The sequence below is a fragment of the Ciconia boyciana genome, chromosome 3 (assembly GCF_034638445.1).
Source record: "Ciconia boyciana chromosome 3, ASM3463844v1, whole genome shotgun sequence".
NCBI classification, from domain to species: Eukaryota; Metazoa; Chordata; class Aves; order Ciconiiformes; family Ciconiidae; genus Ciconia; species Ciconia boyciana.
In genome coordinates this window covers 124,224,484-124,241,653 of record NC_132936.1, presented here as the reverse complement: position 1 = coordinate 124,241,653, position 17,170 = coordinate 124,224,484, and the positions used below count along the sequence as shown (strand labels likewise).

Below are 17,170 nucleotides of genomic sequence, written 5' to 3'. Positions count from 1 at the left end.
TTCTGGATTTCAACCTGTTGCCTGAACACTTCTTAACTAGCAGTAACTGTGTGACTGTGCTCAGCCATTCACTCACAGTTGATCTGTAATAAAGAGAATGACTCCAAAAAAGCATAAACTCGCTCCTCTCAACATAATCTGTTGGTGGCTTACCCTCTGTCTTAGAAACAGGCAAATATTTTCCTGATCATCTCTTTACTACTACAGAAATCTTACTAAAGGCGACAGGGGAAGTATCTATGTGAAGAAAGCCAAGACTGACTTCTTACTACTCACGACATCTCTTGCTAGTTGCAACTTTTTCAGTAGACGTAATTTAATCACTGTTATGTGCCTCAGAGCAAGCGTATCTATCCTTGCTATATGAGATGACCCATCACCCTTTTATTTCTTGCTCATCTTTCCTACATAAGCTACATCCTTTTATAGTTATCCTACCAAATCACTCCTATCAACTAACCTGTTATTAAGTATCCTGTATTAAGATTCGTGTTGCCTCAAATTTACTCACTTAACCTCCTACCTTAGCGTTTTGACATGCAAAATGTCTGGTAAATCTTTTTTTCTCCTTCCTATGGTCCTTAAGATTTTAAGGTTTGACATGTATATGCCAGTACTTAATCAACATACTTCTTTTCTTTATTTTAAATGATACCCTATTAAAACAATTTAAAGCAAACACATTGTCAGGAAGGAAGTGATGACTTGATAAGAAAGCAAGGTGTTTATTATAATTAAGTAACAAAGTATTTACCTCAGTCATCAGAATCAATCCTCTATTAAACACAACAAGAAGTCTGTCTTCATCAGATTCTAATAATATTCTGAAGGCACTAGGAAAAAAATCCAAACATTGAGAACACTGAAAAATACATATCACCTTTTCATAATTCATACAAATGCTTAATATTGTTACGCTCGGGCTGTACTTTGGAAAATAATCACAGAAGAACAAAGAAACCCCAAAAGGACATAAGCATTCTCTTCATTTTTTCCCCGCTTTTTCATTGAGAAATGTCTCTGATGTCAACTTCCTTTATGTCAACTTTACGTTATCAAATGTAATTTATAAGCAACCTTTACAGAAATATTTCCCAAATAATGTCTGCAAAAATGCTAAAACCCGAGGAAAATCACGTACTTCAAAAGAAAGAGTTTATGCTTGTCAAATGATACATTTAAATAGGTTCAGTTAAGCATATGTTTGGACTTTTAAATGCATGAACACATTTCTATCAAAACTTTTTATGCTTACAGCAGAACAGAAAATAAACAATGATGCATAACTCATGAGGCATTCCTCTCAACATAGCAGTTCTTCCAGAGCATTTGGGAAAATCTGGTTGCGCCCTATGACAATGACTGTATGTAATCCCTTCAAGTAACACAGGTCATTTTCCCTTTTCACAAGAGTGTTCCAATGCATCAACAGTTGCATTTAAAACCCCAACACCTGACCTACGTACACAAGCACTTTATAGTTATACTGAAAGTACCCAACCAACAGTTTCAGATGTACTACTAAGACTAGAAACGAAAAACTATTTGAAGATACGATACAATAAAACCCTGTCCCACAGGCACAATTTCTAAAAAACATCTCTGCCCCAAAAAAACAAATGCCAACAACAGCAGCTGAAATTACTGCTTTGCCCATCTAGACTAATCACGGTAGGCTGAGAATGGAATTTCAGCTTAAACGCTGAATTACAACATTGACTGATTTGGTTTTAGTTTTTTTCCCCAAGGGCTCTACTGATGCGATTCTGTCACAGTATTTCTTTTTGAACCCTAACAATATACACCTTGATTTACACCTGTTTATTGTAAAATATTTGCTTAGTTTCTGAATTTTCAGCTGATAAAACATTCTAAAATAAATTATATTCACAAACAATGGATTTTGGGAAAAAAGTTATAATTGAAACTTTCTCTTTGCTTACTTCTGAAAAGAAGTATCCCCAAAACTTTTTCAGAAAGAATATCAAAATAACTAATTTTTATTGAACTTCACATTTGGCAAAATGTGGTTCTTATTCAAACAGGATTAGATTATTACACTACAACTTCACTACTAACGTACCTTATTAAAGTAGTCCAACAAGACCGTCCGTCCAAGCAGCGCAGGTAACAGCTTATGGTTGTTTTCTTAAATTGCTTTATGTCTTCTATCTCTTCCTCTCTCATGTCTGGTCTCTGAGCCACAAACAGTTGCATGAGGTTAAACAGCTCTTCTACTGCCTAAAACACACAAAAAATATTAGGTTAGAGTAATCTCTCTCAGTATGTTACAGTTCATATCTTGTTTGTGTTACTTATTGTGTATTACTTCTACTAATTAACACATAGAACAAACATACATAAGCAAATTTAGACGGGAATACATTTTTAAGCATTACAACAAAGTTATAAAATCAGCAGACAACGTTTTAACCTTAAATAATTAAAACAGTTCTTAAAAACTAAAATTCTGACATAGAAATTGTGGCTATTTCTTATCTATATTGAATGCAGTTTGCTTTTAGCCTTTACTATTTACTGTGTGGATTAGGACACAGATATTTGAGATAACCCTTCTGAACCTTAAATGGGTGTTTGATGCTTCCTAACAGCACAGCTCATTGCCACACACACACACAGACACAGACACACACACACACACAGACACACACACACACACAGACACACAAAAAAAAGAATGTGAAGTCCTGATCCATGTGACCAAACTTCCCTGCTTTCCTTAAGGAATGTAGGGGGTCATCTACATGGTGCATAGGTATGTGCATTCTCTGATGATAACACTATATTCTAGGTAACAGAATTCAGAAAGCTGCTTGTGCTAAAACTCGCTGAAGTCCCATATGCGTGGGAAACACTAAAGACAGTGGGGTAATTAAAGTCCCTAGCCAGACAAACTGAGACTTCCGAGGGGAGATGCAAACAACGAAAGCAGCAGGAATACTCCCAGGACTGTCAGGAGTATAAAGTTACTCTGTGAGCTGAACGAGACAGAAGTTCAACATAGAAGATTCCTCCTCCTCTACGTAGCGAAGAAAATCTTTGTATTCTTTCTGTCCTCGTACACCTCTAAAGGACCTCAAAGCAACATTCACTGAGTAATCATACAAAAATGCGTATTTTGCCTCTTAAAAAACTTTGTAAGCCTGTTTTTTCACCATTACACATGGACTATTTTAACTAGTATGTACTCTCTACTGCAAGTGTCACGATGTCGTAGAGACAATGCAACTCCCAGTGTACCAGTGTTTTGCAAAAGGTACACAAGTGTTCCCAAGGTGAACGCCAGGCCATCCTCCATCCTCCAGGCCATCCAAGAAACCTTAGCCCTAATTCCAGAAACTGAAAGCAAGGAAGAAACTCACTGGGAATTCCTCCAACTTAGCGTGTTAGAACGCAACATGCTTTCTTGAGACCAACTTGAAAGGCTCTTCCCTGTTTCTTATGACTAAACTGGCACACAGAATATTGAAGAACAGTGGAAACACCAGTGTCTGCTTCCAGAAAAAAACATCTCTCCAGTTGCTACACACCAAGGAAGAAAACCCAAAACAATCCCCCTAACGAAGTACAGTAAGCAGATCTAAACACATTATTAATTACTTATACCAGCATAAGTAATTAATCAAAATATAATACTTTCACCACTGGATACATTAAGTAAGTCTTTTAATCTCTTTCATTAAAAGACACCTTCAGTAAGAGAGGAAATCCTAACAACGAAATGGTATTTTTTGGTATCAATCTACTTACTCCTGGGTACTGACTGGCATGTGGCGTGAGATTCTTAAAGGCCCACTGAATATTCTGGTGAGAAGCCAACTGCCTCGTGAACGCAGGGGACTGCTCACAGCAGAGGCGCAGGATGCCATAGTAGGCAGGCAGCATCCCGCGGTTAAAGAGCACCACATCCTGATCGTCATGGTCTGCGAGGATGTAATTGAAGGCAATGTTCTTCGTCACCACAGGATTCTGTACAATAAGGCGTACATTCTCCGGACAGTCGACACACACATTATACCAAAAAGACAGCAAAGCCTGTTTATTGTGGTTGGTGGCTATAGCCGGCTCAGAAAGTTTAGGCTGGAAAAGGTTCCATAAGTCCATGAAGTAAGTAGAAAACATGAGTTTCTCAGTTTTTGAGATCAAACAGTATGTCATGAAACTGAAGTAGGGCACAAGTTTTGTAGTGCCATGTACAGCAGCATCAACATATAGCTTAGCTCTTGAAAGAAGGCCAAGAAGCACATTGTAGACTTGATGAAGAACTACTGTAGTATCTGGACTGAGAGGCAGATCGCGCGTAGGGATGTGCAAAGAGCGAGTTGATCGGAACATCTGACGGAAGGAATTGCTTGGAATAAGCGACACCAAGAGATAGGCTGCGGCTTCAAATAAAAACAAATCTGTTACACCTTTGAAAAATGACACACATGGCTTAAAAGTCATTTAATCACAAGTTAAATTACATTGTGTGTTCCATTTACAGATCTCAAAGCATTTTACAGAATCTGGTATTACTATATTCACACTGGAGATGAAAAAAAAAATCAGAGTGGGTGAGACTAGCATGTCAAAAGTGGTGTTGAGATTTGCTTCCTGGCCTCTTCACCCTATATTCCGCTCTGCTGCTTGGCTCTAACTATTGTGACACAATGTATCCCATCACAGAAATACAAAACCAGATGTTTTCTACGACTAAATTGTGTACTGCTTGATCAAGATGTCGTTACCTCTTCAGAGATGTTTACAACTGGAGTCTGTTGCAAAGCTGTACCTCCAGTTTCCACATCTCCCTCAGCCACGGAAAATGTATTAAAGTTTGGTGTGGCCTGTTACTGTGGAATCTCCTTTATATAAAAATTTAGACGCGAGAAAGGCTGAAAGTGTGATCTTGGCAATGGCCTGGTAGCATGATTCCTGGCAGAACAAACTAGAGAGCCAGGAAACCCTGGAGCTGGGGAGAAGCACAGGCAGCTTCTCCTTGATCCGCAAGTTCAACTAAAGATTACTCTGTGATGGGTGAAAGAACATCATGTACTGCTCCTACCTACAGTACAACTATGTGATGGAAACTGTTGAGAATCTCTTGGATTATTTCTTTTTCTTCTTTGGGTTTCCTGGATCTTGTAGATTAACCACAAAAGAAAAAGAACCTACTAATGTGTCATTCAAGTTACAAACACAAAGCATGGTTTTCATCAAAATCAGGTAGCATGCCTTGATGAGGCACCACAGTTGTATTAATATTTTAAAATACAGCAATCCTAAAAAAATTGGAAAAGGAAGACAAGTACCAAAGCACTTATTTCATTTGTGACAAGAATACCACATGCATAGTAACTTGCTACCACAGAAGAATAATTTTCTTCAATTTAAATCAACTTACAAGTTCTCACTCTAGGATAGTTGTGTGCCAGAAGAAAACGTTCAACCCAGTTTTCCATATTTTGCAGCACCCAGCTGTGAGCTAGTTTGTTTCGAGGTGTTTGCACAGCCAGCCAATCCAGGCACTGAGATGGGTTGTATTCAATGACCTGAAAGAAGAGTGGGAAAATCAAAAAGAATACATTAACCTTGATACTATGTACTGATTTTATCAACACCGCTTCCCCCCCCCCCCCCCAAATAACTATTAAGACTTTCAAAATATTTTTTCAAAATCACATAGGGCTATGAAAGCACCTTCAAGACTGAGGTGCTCTGGCAGACAAAGAAAACCCTTATTAAAATTTCACTGGTTTGTGCTTCTGAATCTTGTTCAGAGCTTTTGAAAGTTCATTCTCAGTCCAGGAAGTTACTCTACATATCCTTTCTGTATATTTTGAGATACTTAAGCGTTGAAATGTTAAGGACTTAGAAAACTGAACAGTCTGGTCTTTATAAACAAATACATCTTTTTTTTTAAAATAGCTAACACAAAACCTTAACCCTGAATCAGTATTTTTATATAAGTTATATCAAAAGAACATAAATGGTATGCAAATACGTTCATATAGCTTCATGCTGAGGGTAGCTATTATGGTTTTTTATGAACAGGCAATTTCAAGGAATAAATTCATCTAGTGCTTTTCAAAGGTAATGAAAAGCCTGTGGAGTACTGTTGTACAGTTATCAAAGCCTTACAGACAATAAGGAGAAAACATAGCTTCCTGTGCCTTTCTGGTTCTGTGTAGTTAAAAATTTGTTGACATACTATTAGGCCAGTAAATGTAGTCCACTCATTTGCTAGTTCTTAAAAACTGTTTTCTTTTTACCTTGAGGTCCAGGTGCCCAGACAAGGAAAAAGGAACTCTTATCTATATAAGGAACCACAGGCAGTAACTGAATTGCTGAAGCTGTTCCCAACTACTCTAATCCACCTGAAGAGTATGAGCAGCTGACATGACCAAAACTCTGCTTATAAAATTTTAATCTCCATTTAAAAATAAACACATTGAGAACAATCTCCTCCCTTTTTTTAGAAATGACAAATTGATCTGTCAAGTTTCTTTCGTAATAGCTGGAGGGTATCTCCAAGAAAGAGACTATCATTGTTCACTGTCTTCATCGCCCAATCACTTTTTAACGACTTCTAGAAACCGGAGTGGCTGCAAAAGTAGGTTCTACACCCTAAATCTGTCTGTCTGTACATTAACCACAGGGCCTCTCATCCCTGCCTACACAATTTTTATCTCTAGACCTGTGTCAACAAGGTAAGGATAATAATGCTGGCAACACCACCGACTGAACTGACGACTTCTACTGCTAAAAGCTTGGCTTTCCAACAGCAACCTGTCATTGACTTGCTTCCTCTGTAGGTTCAGTTTGTGTATGGGGAATAAGGAGGGAAATAAAAAAGAGGACTGCTTAACAAATTACATACGTAAACTTTGTGGCTACCGACTGAAGCATGAAGACCGCATGTACTTCGTGCCACAACTTGTGTATTATCAAAAACTCTCTTGGAAAGGTTTCCTTATCGCTGAGAGAAATTCATAACCTACTGCTTCCCTGTATACAGAAAGCAGCTAGATGTAATTCTTGACCTTGAGATCCGCTGTTTGAACTCCCTTTACCTGAGGTACAGCAGTTACAGCTAATTCATATCCAGACCAGACACCTAACAAAACACCTGTTATACGCTTTCCCAGATTACCTAGTGGTTCCTATCCTATACCTGCTCCTAACCAGGAGTAAAATACTTTTGATCAGGAATCCATAATCTATCCCACAGTGCTTCAGTGGGTAAGACAGGTTTATGTTTTACCAGAGGTCTCAATTCTGCACAGTAATAATCTTTTACAAACCCCATCCCCACTTTCTAAAGAGTATTAAAGGGAATGAACGTTCAACAGCTTGTCTTCAGGTTGGACACACTGTTCTCAGACAGTAATAAAGACAGTAAATTGTGCTGGGAACTCAAAGAGCAGCTAGTTGAAGTGAAAGCTTTAATTCCCAATCTATTTCTCAGATCAAGGAATTTGTCCCAGTGCCAACTTGGTTAAAAAGTCTCTTTCTTGCTTTAGAAATGCAAGCAAGAATGGTCCTGCACCACAGCAATTATTCACTAGATTCAATTTAGCACTATTTTATGGGTTAAAAATGCTAATGAGTATTTTACAGAGAACAAAATATGTCAAACCAATATTCAAACAACGAGTACATAATGGACAAAAAACCAAAACCAAAACAAAAACCCACCACCTAACAAAGGATGGGCCTTGAAAAATTTTACAGTCCTTGCAAAAGGATAACTGAGAAAAATAAGCGGAATTTGCCTAGAAGCAGCATTCTAGACTCTTCTTATGAAGCAATTAATTTCTCATTAAACTAAAATTTAAAGTTTAACTGAAACACCAGTTAACCAGAATGCTATTAAAATAGCATTAAAAGTTAGAGCAGAACTTTTAAATGTCTATTAGCTGTTGCTGTTTATTTGGAAGACAAACGGTCATTAAAAAAAAAAATCATTAATTGATGCAGCAAGGATGACAATGAAATGTAAACCCTTTTCATAGACATAAAAGAATGAACAAGAGAAAGACAATTTAGCTCGTTTTCTTTTACGTGTTGTACCTCCCATATCCTCTGCAGAATGTAAGAAGCAAAGGGTGGCATTCCTGGAGGTCCACCAGCAAATTCCATTAGCATGGTCAGCAATTTGAAAAAAGGATTGGCTGCCTGTAATGCATAAAAATAAAAATATCCATTTTGATCTATTTTATTTCATCCACTAATTTTTTAGAGACTTTAAAAAAAAATGCAAGCATTTGCATAAAAATATATTTCTATGAACTTCTGACATGAACATTTCTATTACTTTTAATCCCTTATTATTTAATCTGTAAATAATCCACCTATATATATACACCTTAATTCTACTGCATCCACATATGGATGCAGTAGAATTAAGCCACTTCTTATAGCTAGTGCAAGGCAACGTGATCATACTAGACAGGATCGGTTCAGTAGAAGTATATAGTTACAAGGAAATAACAGTAACATTGTCTGACAGTCAGACATTATTCTGAACAAAGGGGGGGGGAAAGCTGTACAGTCTTGAAGAATTCACCAATTTATCCTGTTCTATACATATACAGAAGATTTCACTATCTCAGAGAAGCTTTTATTTTTATGTATTTGCATAACATGTAACATGGACCCTGAAAAGTTTATCGAAAAGCATCACATTTTGAGGGTTTACACTGATCATTATCATTGGCATACTGTTTTCCTCTAAAACCACCAACATTTCTATACTCTAACATGTTGGCTCTAATACGAATTTATTTTTTTTAAGTTTACTAAGACTCACCCAGCTTTTAACAATGCTTCAATAAAGTGGTTACTATTATTATTATATATTTTGCACCTCACCAAAAATGTCTCTGGTACACGTGTGTATGTGCGAAGCAAAAAAGCATAAAAATGTAGCAAATGTTAGCATGACAGGAGGGAAGTAGACTGTCATCTGATAGTGCCCATTCTATCACACAAAGCAAAGCTGTCATGAGAATGATTTAGTATGTGCTTCATGTCTTCTCTACTTGACATGCCCTCAATTTTTCCTGATTGTTTTCTCTTTTCTGACAGCAGTATACAAGAACGTCCTTGTGTGAGCATACACTTCTCCACTCTGTGTATATTTTTCATGTGGAATCCATTTGGAACTCTCAGTATTTTTGTTATTACCAGGGCAGGAATTTATTCTGACTGAGAAATGTGTTCGCATGCACAGAACTGCAAAATAGTGCCCCAAAACTTGAACAACCAGACGATAATTACATATCTCCACTTATGCTAGCATACATGTTTTATTGTTCCCAATTTTTTTTTTTAATTCATATAGGTGGAGAATCTAGAAATATGTTATTTGGCTTTGAAGAAAACTTTCATCTTAAACTGCATACCAGATTTCTGCTTTAGAAAACTTAATATACAGTGCAGTTAGACTTCATTTAGTGTCACAAAAACTTCCATGGATCATCTTCCATGCAAGATTTTTGATTAGCAAAGGATTATTTAAGTAATTTAAAACAGAAAAATATTAATACAAATTATTTAATATACAGGTAGTATGTTTACATACCTCAGGAGTCAACTTTGCTATAGATGTGAAAAGCATGGACACAATCTTAAAAACAAAACAAACAAAACTCACTTAGACTTGTGCTTATTCAGTTAAAATAACAAAAATCACCCCATTACACTTATTAGATAAGATTTTCAACAAATAGCTATAGTTTGTGATACTTACATGTTCTGCGAGTCGATTATTGTACCGACACAAACTGAAAATGAGATTGCAAGTTTGCCTGATGTTGATACCATCACGGATATGTTGAAACAAAAAAGGAAAACCCTGCAACAAATAATAAGGTATTAATACACTGTCTACAATTACACGTGTACATACACATATGTGCATTTTTTTTGAGGCTTACACAGTCATATTTAAATGAATTACCTTTCCTCCTGTTAAAGCTGCCATGTCGTTTTGTGACAAAGTCAAATGCCTAAAATACAAAAAAACCTTTATCATTTTACTTCAGAGATTATTAAGTAAGGTTAAGGAGAAATACAGGACTGTGAGTGTTAGTTTATATTCTTCAGTATCACAATATACAAGAGAAAATAAAAGTAGTGACATAAACGGAACAAAAATACTAAGTATTTTGTACTCAGACCAAATAAAAAGAGACATCCAAATGTGGGCAACTGAATGTGTTCAAGGTTTTACCCACAGACTTTTATTTGGTCAACAATGACAAAACATTTATCTTTTAAATGGTAAAAAATATAATGGGGCCATATACAAGCTCATTTATGCTGTTAAAAAAGCCCAAATCCATAAAATCTCTAATTTCTTTCTGAACTAGCTTAGATTAGAATTTACTTTGGTTTTTCAGAAGCTCTTGCCTTTCTGAGCGAGACTGTTCAACTAGAAGAGCAATCAGGGCAATCATCTTTTCAAGTGCAGCAGGCCTATATTTTTCTTCTGCTAAAGAAAGTATATCTTCCTCTTCTTCCTCTTCCTCCCCTTCTTCCTCCGAGAGTACTTCAACCTGTGGCTGAAGGGAAAAAAAAACATAACTTCAACATGGACATTTTGAGCCTTAATTTCAAAGAGCCTGTACATGGTTTTGCATATATTCTGTTCTCTCTTTTTATTCAAAACAACTTAATAAACTTGCATGAATCAAACCAGGTAAATATCTAATCACTTGATTTTCATGTTGAAGCATTCATTTTGCATCAACTAAATTGTATTTACAAATGCAAAAGCTAGGCTGGTTGAAGTCACTACAGAGCCTGATATGGTGGTCTATTTAATAAAAAAAGCAAGTAAATTTAAAAGCTTAGGTTGCACAATAGGAGTAAGCAATCAATTGTTACCATTAATAGCATGAGGAGGACAACTTTAATTGCTTCTACTTAATATCTATTTCTATACTAAATAGAAAAATCTGGTTTACAGCATAGCCACTTCAGCATGTTTTTTTAAATATTATATTCACGTAAACATTGGGGAAAAAAAAATGTATGAGTGAAGCAATTTCAATTTAACAGCTGAAAGATGGTTCAAGAGACACAGTACTAATGATCACATATGCAAACCATGAAAGACTAATTCTCATTATACAAGACACTCAAACTTACATTTTCAGGTCCTTTAGTTCCCATGTAGAAATGGACCATTGTAGATATGGCTTGCAGTGAAAGCAAGAACTGGCTCTGAAATACATAGATATTGAATTACTTGAAAATACATACTTGCATATACATACCTAATTCCCCAAACCAAACCACAAGGCTATACTTACTTCCTCTTCCCCCATTTTGGCAAATTCGTAAAGAAAGGCAAAGTATTCCGTGAGATGTTTACTGTGAGGCTTAACACCATGCTCCATAATCGACAAGAGTGTCTTCACAAAGCGTGTTACACAAGAGCGACTGCCAATGTCTTCCACAGGACCATCCATGTCATCCGAACTGAAAACAAAATCCAATTAGGTATTTCACACAGTACATGGTACATAAAATCATCCTGAACCATTGGGAAAAAAAAAAAGTTCAAATAAACTTACAGTTTTCTACTCTGTCCTACTATCATACTCAGATCTCTAACACTTTCTCTTATGCCAAGTATAGCCTAGAAAACAACATGGCTTAAAGTAACATAGCATCTGTCGCTCAAAATGTTGAAAGGTTAATAAAATTAGTATTCTGAATCAAGATTCTAGTCAGGAAAAGAATTCTTAGAAAAACAGTATGAGGGGGTCTCCTACTTAAAATAATCTTCTTGAATTGCATGTCAAATTTCCCGAGTTTCAAGAAAGAATGCTGTTACCACTAATTATACTGTGGAACTAAGGAAAGGCAGTCTCCTAAACACACATACAGGATCCTGACAAGGCAGAAAACATGCACTTTCAACCTTATTCATCTACTGAAAGTTCGGTCTTATCACCGAACAAAACAAGTGACAGAGTCTTTTAAAGTAAGGCTTCCAGAGAAAATTAAATTCTATTTTTTGCCATGAAAACTGTATCTTCATGTCCTGAATTTTGTTACGGCAGTATAATTATTACACACACTGCCATTTTTGCTCTGGAAAAAAGTTATTATCAGGACCAGAAGCTTAACCCAAGAGATGAAAGAAAAATCACTTTCTTTTTCTTCTCATTATGTATCGAAAAGAACAAATATTTCATGATTGGAAACAAAGTGACAGTTTTCTTGATAATTAGCAGAACAAAATGGAATCCAATAGGTTTTTTCCTACTTTTTGACAAATGTACAAATTAAAATTTGCACCTATATGCCTCTGGATCCAATTTACAATTGGATTCTCATGTATAAGTAGTCAGATTTACACTTGCAGAGTATTACTGGCAGTGAAAAGAAAGACCATACTGAAAACCTAGTCTAAGGGAACAAATGTTTCAAACAATGTATCTTTAGATACTGTCTTCTCCAACCACAACAATAGTTTTAAATAAATCAGACCATTTTGGGTAGAATAGTAAAGAACAATTAAAATAGTACTATTTTAGGTTTACAAGACCATTTTGAATAATTGATTAAACAAAAGCAGTTGCTGTAATCCATGTAATAAATAGAAGTTTTCAGGTGTTATTATTTTACCAGTCTTCCATTCCTGGCTGGAGATAAAGATGTGCATGCACTGGCCTCAGCCTCTGTATCACATGAATACACAAACGCTGGAACATCTGCAAATAGATAAGTAAATGAACTCCACATGTTCATTCTTTTACATATAAGTCAATACATATTTTCTAAGCAAAGAATATTCTGTCTCCAAGTACCACTTCCAGCTCTATGTGATTCAAAGCTAAAGCTGAGATTGAGACACCCACATTCCATTTATTAGTATACTGACACATCGTATTTTAACAGAATAGTCAAACCTGGATTTTATAAACAGATCTGATGGAGGAACCCTAAAACCAGCTTTTAATATTGGTGTGCACTGTATACTACTGAAACATGACTTAAGACTGCTGCTCATAAACATTATTTTTTCTTCTATCTCTATTTTTTGAAATGTTTAGATATTTTTGGCAAGATTTTTTTTTTTTTTTACTTTGCCTCTGGCTATAAGAATTTATGTGAAAATTTTAAGAAAATTCCTTCCAGTAATTTTTAATTTGTAAAACATTCATCAAGGATTAGAGCTTTGCCTAAGATCTTGCATAGAGTTCTCCCATGAAATATATTCCTTTAATAGTGGGTTACATACAGAAACTATGTATGTTTTATATGGAAATAGTACTTTAATAATCAGAAAAGTTAAACCAATTGAAGGGTTCAGGTGAGATAAAGTAATCGCTAAAGTTTTTAACTAAATGACTTGCAAATAAAGTATACTTATAAGCGAAACTCTTAATAGTATTTGTATCTGTGAATATCCAATTGCTACTAATGTAGGGTTTTTTCAATTTTAAACATTTCCAGAAAAGGGTATTAACAAAACTTTGTGGCATAATGTTATAAAATTAAATCTATCTACAAAAGCCAAAGGCAAAAGTTTAGAAGTGAAGCTTTCCATTAGGAATACTGAATGTACGTAATTTATTATTTTTTATTTTCTGAATGTGTGTCTTGACGCATCATTGTTGAACCAATTCAGAAGAAAAACATTTTTAATGTAAAGTGTTCAAATTTGTAGAGAGCATGTGGGAGTTGTAGAAACCTTAATTTGTATCTATTGTGACTATATCTATTTTGTGATCCTAACTGTACAACTACGGCACTATAGTCATAGTGATTTTGTTTCAAACAACAATAATGCTCCTACGGCCAAGTATTTTCTCTAAATCAAACGCAAGAATGGAAAAGAGTAAGGTAATTACAGGTATTAATAAAAACTTTCAGAATCATTGTATGTGTCATAATAAATGTCCGCCTCTATTCATGGGTCAAGTAGTCACTTGACTTAAAAAGGAATGTTTTTTTCTTACCTGTCTCACAATCTGATTGGGACACTTTATTAGAATCTGCATTGGCCACCAATCATCATCAGCCATACGATCCAAAAACCACTGCAGAAGATACATACTTTGTTAGTTTTGTTCCAAACTTGTTCTAGTCCAATCTTCTTTTTGCATGATATTAAAGTCTGAAGAGAAACTGATGTTACTATTATTAAGGAATAAGCAAGTATTAATCCAAGGGAAGTCTAAATGCCTTCTCTGCATGAGAAGAAAGGAATAAAGATCAACAGCAGTAAACATCAATATAAATTTATATCCAGTATCTTCTTATCCCTGTGTTCTGCATGCCATTGTTCAATTATCTGGAAGGACACGGTTATCCTGAAAAGTGATGCCAACAGAATAAAAAACGATGCTTACAATGAAGCATAAGCTGAATAATCTTGTAGAACAGGGATAGGCTTAAACAAGAATGTAGTTCCTGAATTAGATCCCTTTTGCATTTTAACATGTGGAAAAGCCCTTCTACCTCCAGAGACAGAAAATGTATAAAACTAACAAGAGAATGACTCATTCAAAGTTAGACTCAGCAAATAATTCAGCTGAGTATTCCGACTCCACGAATTTTGTTTTATGCACAAGGAAAGCCAGTTTAAATTAAAGAATCCAAATTGTTGTTCCTTTTATTTTAATTGTACCTGAGTATTTTTTACTATATTAAATGTCTTAAATACTTAAATGTCATTTTAAGCATCTTAGGACTATACCATACTAACAAAACTGTATCACCCAAATACTGAACGTTACATAACAATTTAACAACCTAGAATCAATTTATAAAAAGAACAATGAATTTAATTAATTTGCACTGAATAAGGTCTAATGCAGGATACAGTATGTATTGGGGTCCTTGTACATTCAAACTATCACAGAAAGTCTATCACAAACGTTCCTTCAGTATCTCAAAATTGTTTTCACCAACACCACAGTGAATTCTCTATCTATGGTTTCTCAGTCCCTCTCCGCTTTGTCCCAGACTCCCTTCAGGCAGCATCCTGAAAAATTTTATATAAAAAAAAATTCCTCCATTTTTTTCCTCCTTCTTCTATGAGTTTTCAGTCTTTCTACACATTGGGTTCAAGATCTTCAGCTTCACAAGCAAGGCACTACATGAATTTGTTTTCAGCTAAGTCAGACATTAGCTGTTCCTATTCCCGTTCTAAGCCTCTTCGTTGCACCGCAGCCTTTTATCTCACTGCCCTCTTCCCTTGGATTCAACTCCAGTCCCTGCCATTCTGTTCCTTAAACATTAGTCTGTCTTTCCATTTCTCTTGTGTGATTTCATTTAAACACCTCTTCCATCACACAGATCCGTGTGTAATAATCAAATAAAGAGGTTGTGACACTGCGGGTCTTCTATTCTAGTGACAAAAAGATTTTGGCCTGTGATCTCACCATAGGCTTCTGAAAATAAAAGTCAAGTCATTCCCCAGAATCTGCAGTATTCAGAGAGGATGAATTTTATCTCATAGTGCACAAATATGCCAAATACAGTACTTCATAGTCCAAAATATTCCAGGGATACGAACCTCCAGGAAAGTTAAACAATATATAGAAAGTTGGTTTGTACTTTGCTGAGTTCCTAAGTCACTTACTTCACAAGCTGCCTGACTGTTATTAAACTGTTTTGTTAACAGTTCAATCCACTGAAGCATTGTAGGCTGTAAAAAGAAATACAGAAAAAACTATAACTTAAAATAATAAATTGCAACTTAATCCTTAAACATTTCTAAAAGGTCAGTTGGAACACTGAATCTTAAGAATATAGTTACAAACACTAAACGCTTTATAAACTAGTAATATGTTGCACCTACACAAAAATAACAGTACACGCGTTGAAACTAATGCAAGTAGTACCTATACATTTGGACTAATTGTCCAATTACACATTATTACATAGTCTTACTAATTCCAGACAATCTAGAATTGGTAGCATTATGCCACCACAGATGCGAAAGTAGTAAAATCTGACTGAGAATAAAGATGTTTCAGACAGAATAGAACTTTCTTGTTGTCCACACTAGTATTTATAACTTAAAAATCGATGAGCACAACTGTTGCTCAACAGTAGACGATCCCTTCTACACCAGACTTTAACAAGTGCTCGTTAAGATCCAAATCAGCCAGGAATTTTCAAATGAAAAGAACACAAGATTGGTTGTTCCTGATGCTTTGCTAAGGCAAAGTAAGCTAAAACCAGCACCCACATTTTTTCCATTGTACAGCGTTTACTATAAATGTGTTAAATGACACTCTTTAAACATTAACTTTGTATCACTATGGTACTTATGACATCTCAAAATCATGCCTAAAATGAAGAAGTACAGACATACTTTTCACTATATTCATGCAGCTACTTAATGAGAATTTACAAGTAAATAGAGTACCTTTTCCTTTGAATGAATAAATGTCTCTAGTACAAAGGAAGTGCTTAACTGGAAAAAAAATATTGCACCATTAATTATAGAATACCTGAATTAAAATATAGACAAGGTCAAATTTAAAATAAGCATGATATACTTGTGAAGTACTTACCTTTGCTGTCATCAGGGAAACCGCTTTTGGATCTGGTAGCGTGCTTGGGATGCTACTACACAACTGCCACATAAACCTAGAGTCAGTAATTTTATTTGTTAATTAAAATAAATAATGAAAATCTGCAAGAAGAAAAGAAGCATTAATATTACATTTTTTTTAAGAAAAACTTACCCAAAATACGTATGTTCAAAAATGTTCTTGTCTTGAAGAAACTGCATGTTATCATGCCATATCCACTGAAGAAAAAATGCTAACATCAGATACAAGAAAGCAGTTTATTTCACTACATAAGCATGATTTTAAGAATAGTTAAACGCTTGCCATGGCTAAGAAAACAAAATTTTTTCTTATGAAAAATTATTTCTGGAAACATTTTCTTTATTTTAAAGGATTGGCTCAAAATTGTTTTATTCATGCTATAGCAAGTATTAGTTTTGTCTGCCATATGACTGCAGAACAGAGCTCAGAACCTTCTCCTCTTTCTGTGATCTTGTTTTTACAACTTCATTACTCACATTTTTAGGCTGAAATTTTGAGAACTGGTCCAACACATTAAAAAAGAACCACAGTTTAAGACCATATTTTGATGTCTGCGACAGTGTAATAACTTAAAA

General features: G+C 35.3%; 1 protein-coding gene across 8 annotated transcripts in view; it reads right to left on the bottom strand.

Annotated features, from left to right (window-relative positions):
• USP34 (ubiquitin specific peptidase 34) overlaps positions 1 to 17,170 on the bottom strand; it is a 140,726-nt gene that overhangs the window by 12,253 nt on the left and 111,303 nt on the right. For all 8 annotated transcript variants that reach the window (XM_072857477.1, XM_072857483.1, XM_072857482.1 and 5 more), the window contains 17 exons: positions 16,728 to 16,792; positions 16,554 to 16,629; positions 16,406 to 16,453; positions 15,614 to 15,679; positions 13,986 to 14,066; positions 12,649 to 12,734; positions 11,325 to 11,493; positions 11,161 to 11,235; positions 10,420 to 10,571; positions 9,968 to 10,016; positions 9,758 to 9,862; positions 9,590 to 9,634; positions 8,077 to 8,181; positions 5,408 to 5,555; positions 3,772 to 4,406; positions 2,084 to 2,241; positions 755 to 833 (listed from right to left, as the gene is read on the bottom strand). In XM_072857477.1, the coding sequence (XP_072713578.1) occupies positions 755 to 833; positions 2,084 to 2,241; positions 3,772 to 4,406; positions 5,408 to 5,555; positions 8,077 to 8,181; positions 9,590 to 9,634; positions 9,758 to 9,862; positions 9,968 to 10,016; positions 10,420 to 10,571; positions 11,161 to 11,235; positions 11,325 to 11,493; positions 12,649 to 12,734; positions 13,986 to 14,066; positions 15,614 to 15,679; positions 16,406 to 16,453; positions 16,554 to 16,629; positions 16,728 to 16,792 (2,142 nt within the window). The remainder of the gene's footprint in view (positions 1 to 754; positions 834 to 2,083; positions 2,242 to 3,771; positions 4,407 to 5,407; positions 5,556 to 8,076; positions 8,182 to 9,589; positions 9,635 to 9,757; positions 9,863 to 9,967; positions 10,017 to 10,419; positions 10,572 to 11,160; positions 11,236 to 11,324; positions 11,494 to 12,648; positions 12,735 to 13,985; positions 14,067 to 15,613; positions 15,680 to 16,405; positions 16,454 to 16,553; positions 16,630 to 16,727; positions 16,793 to 17,170) is intronic.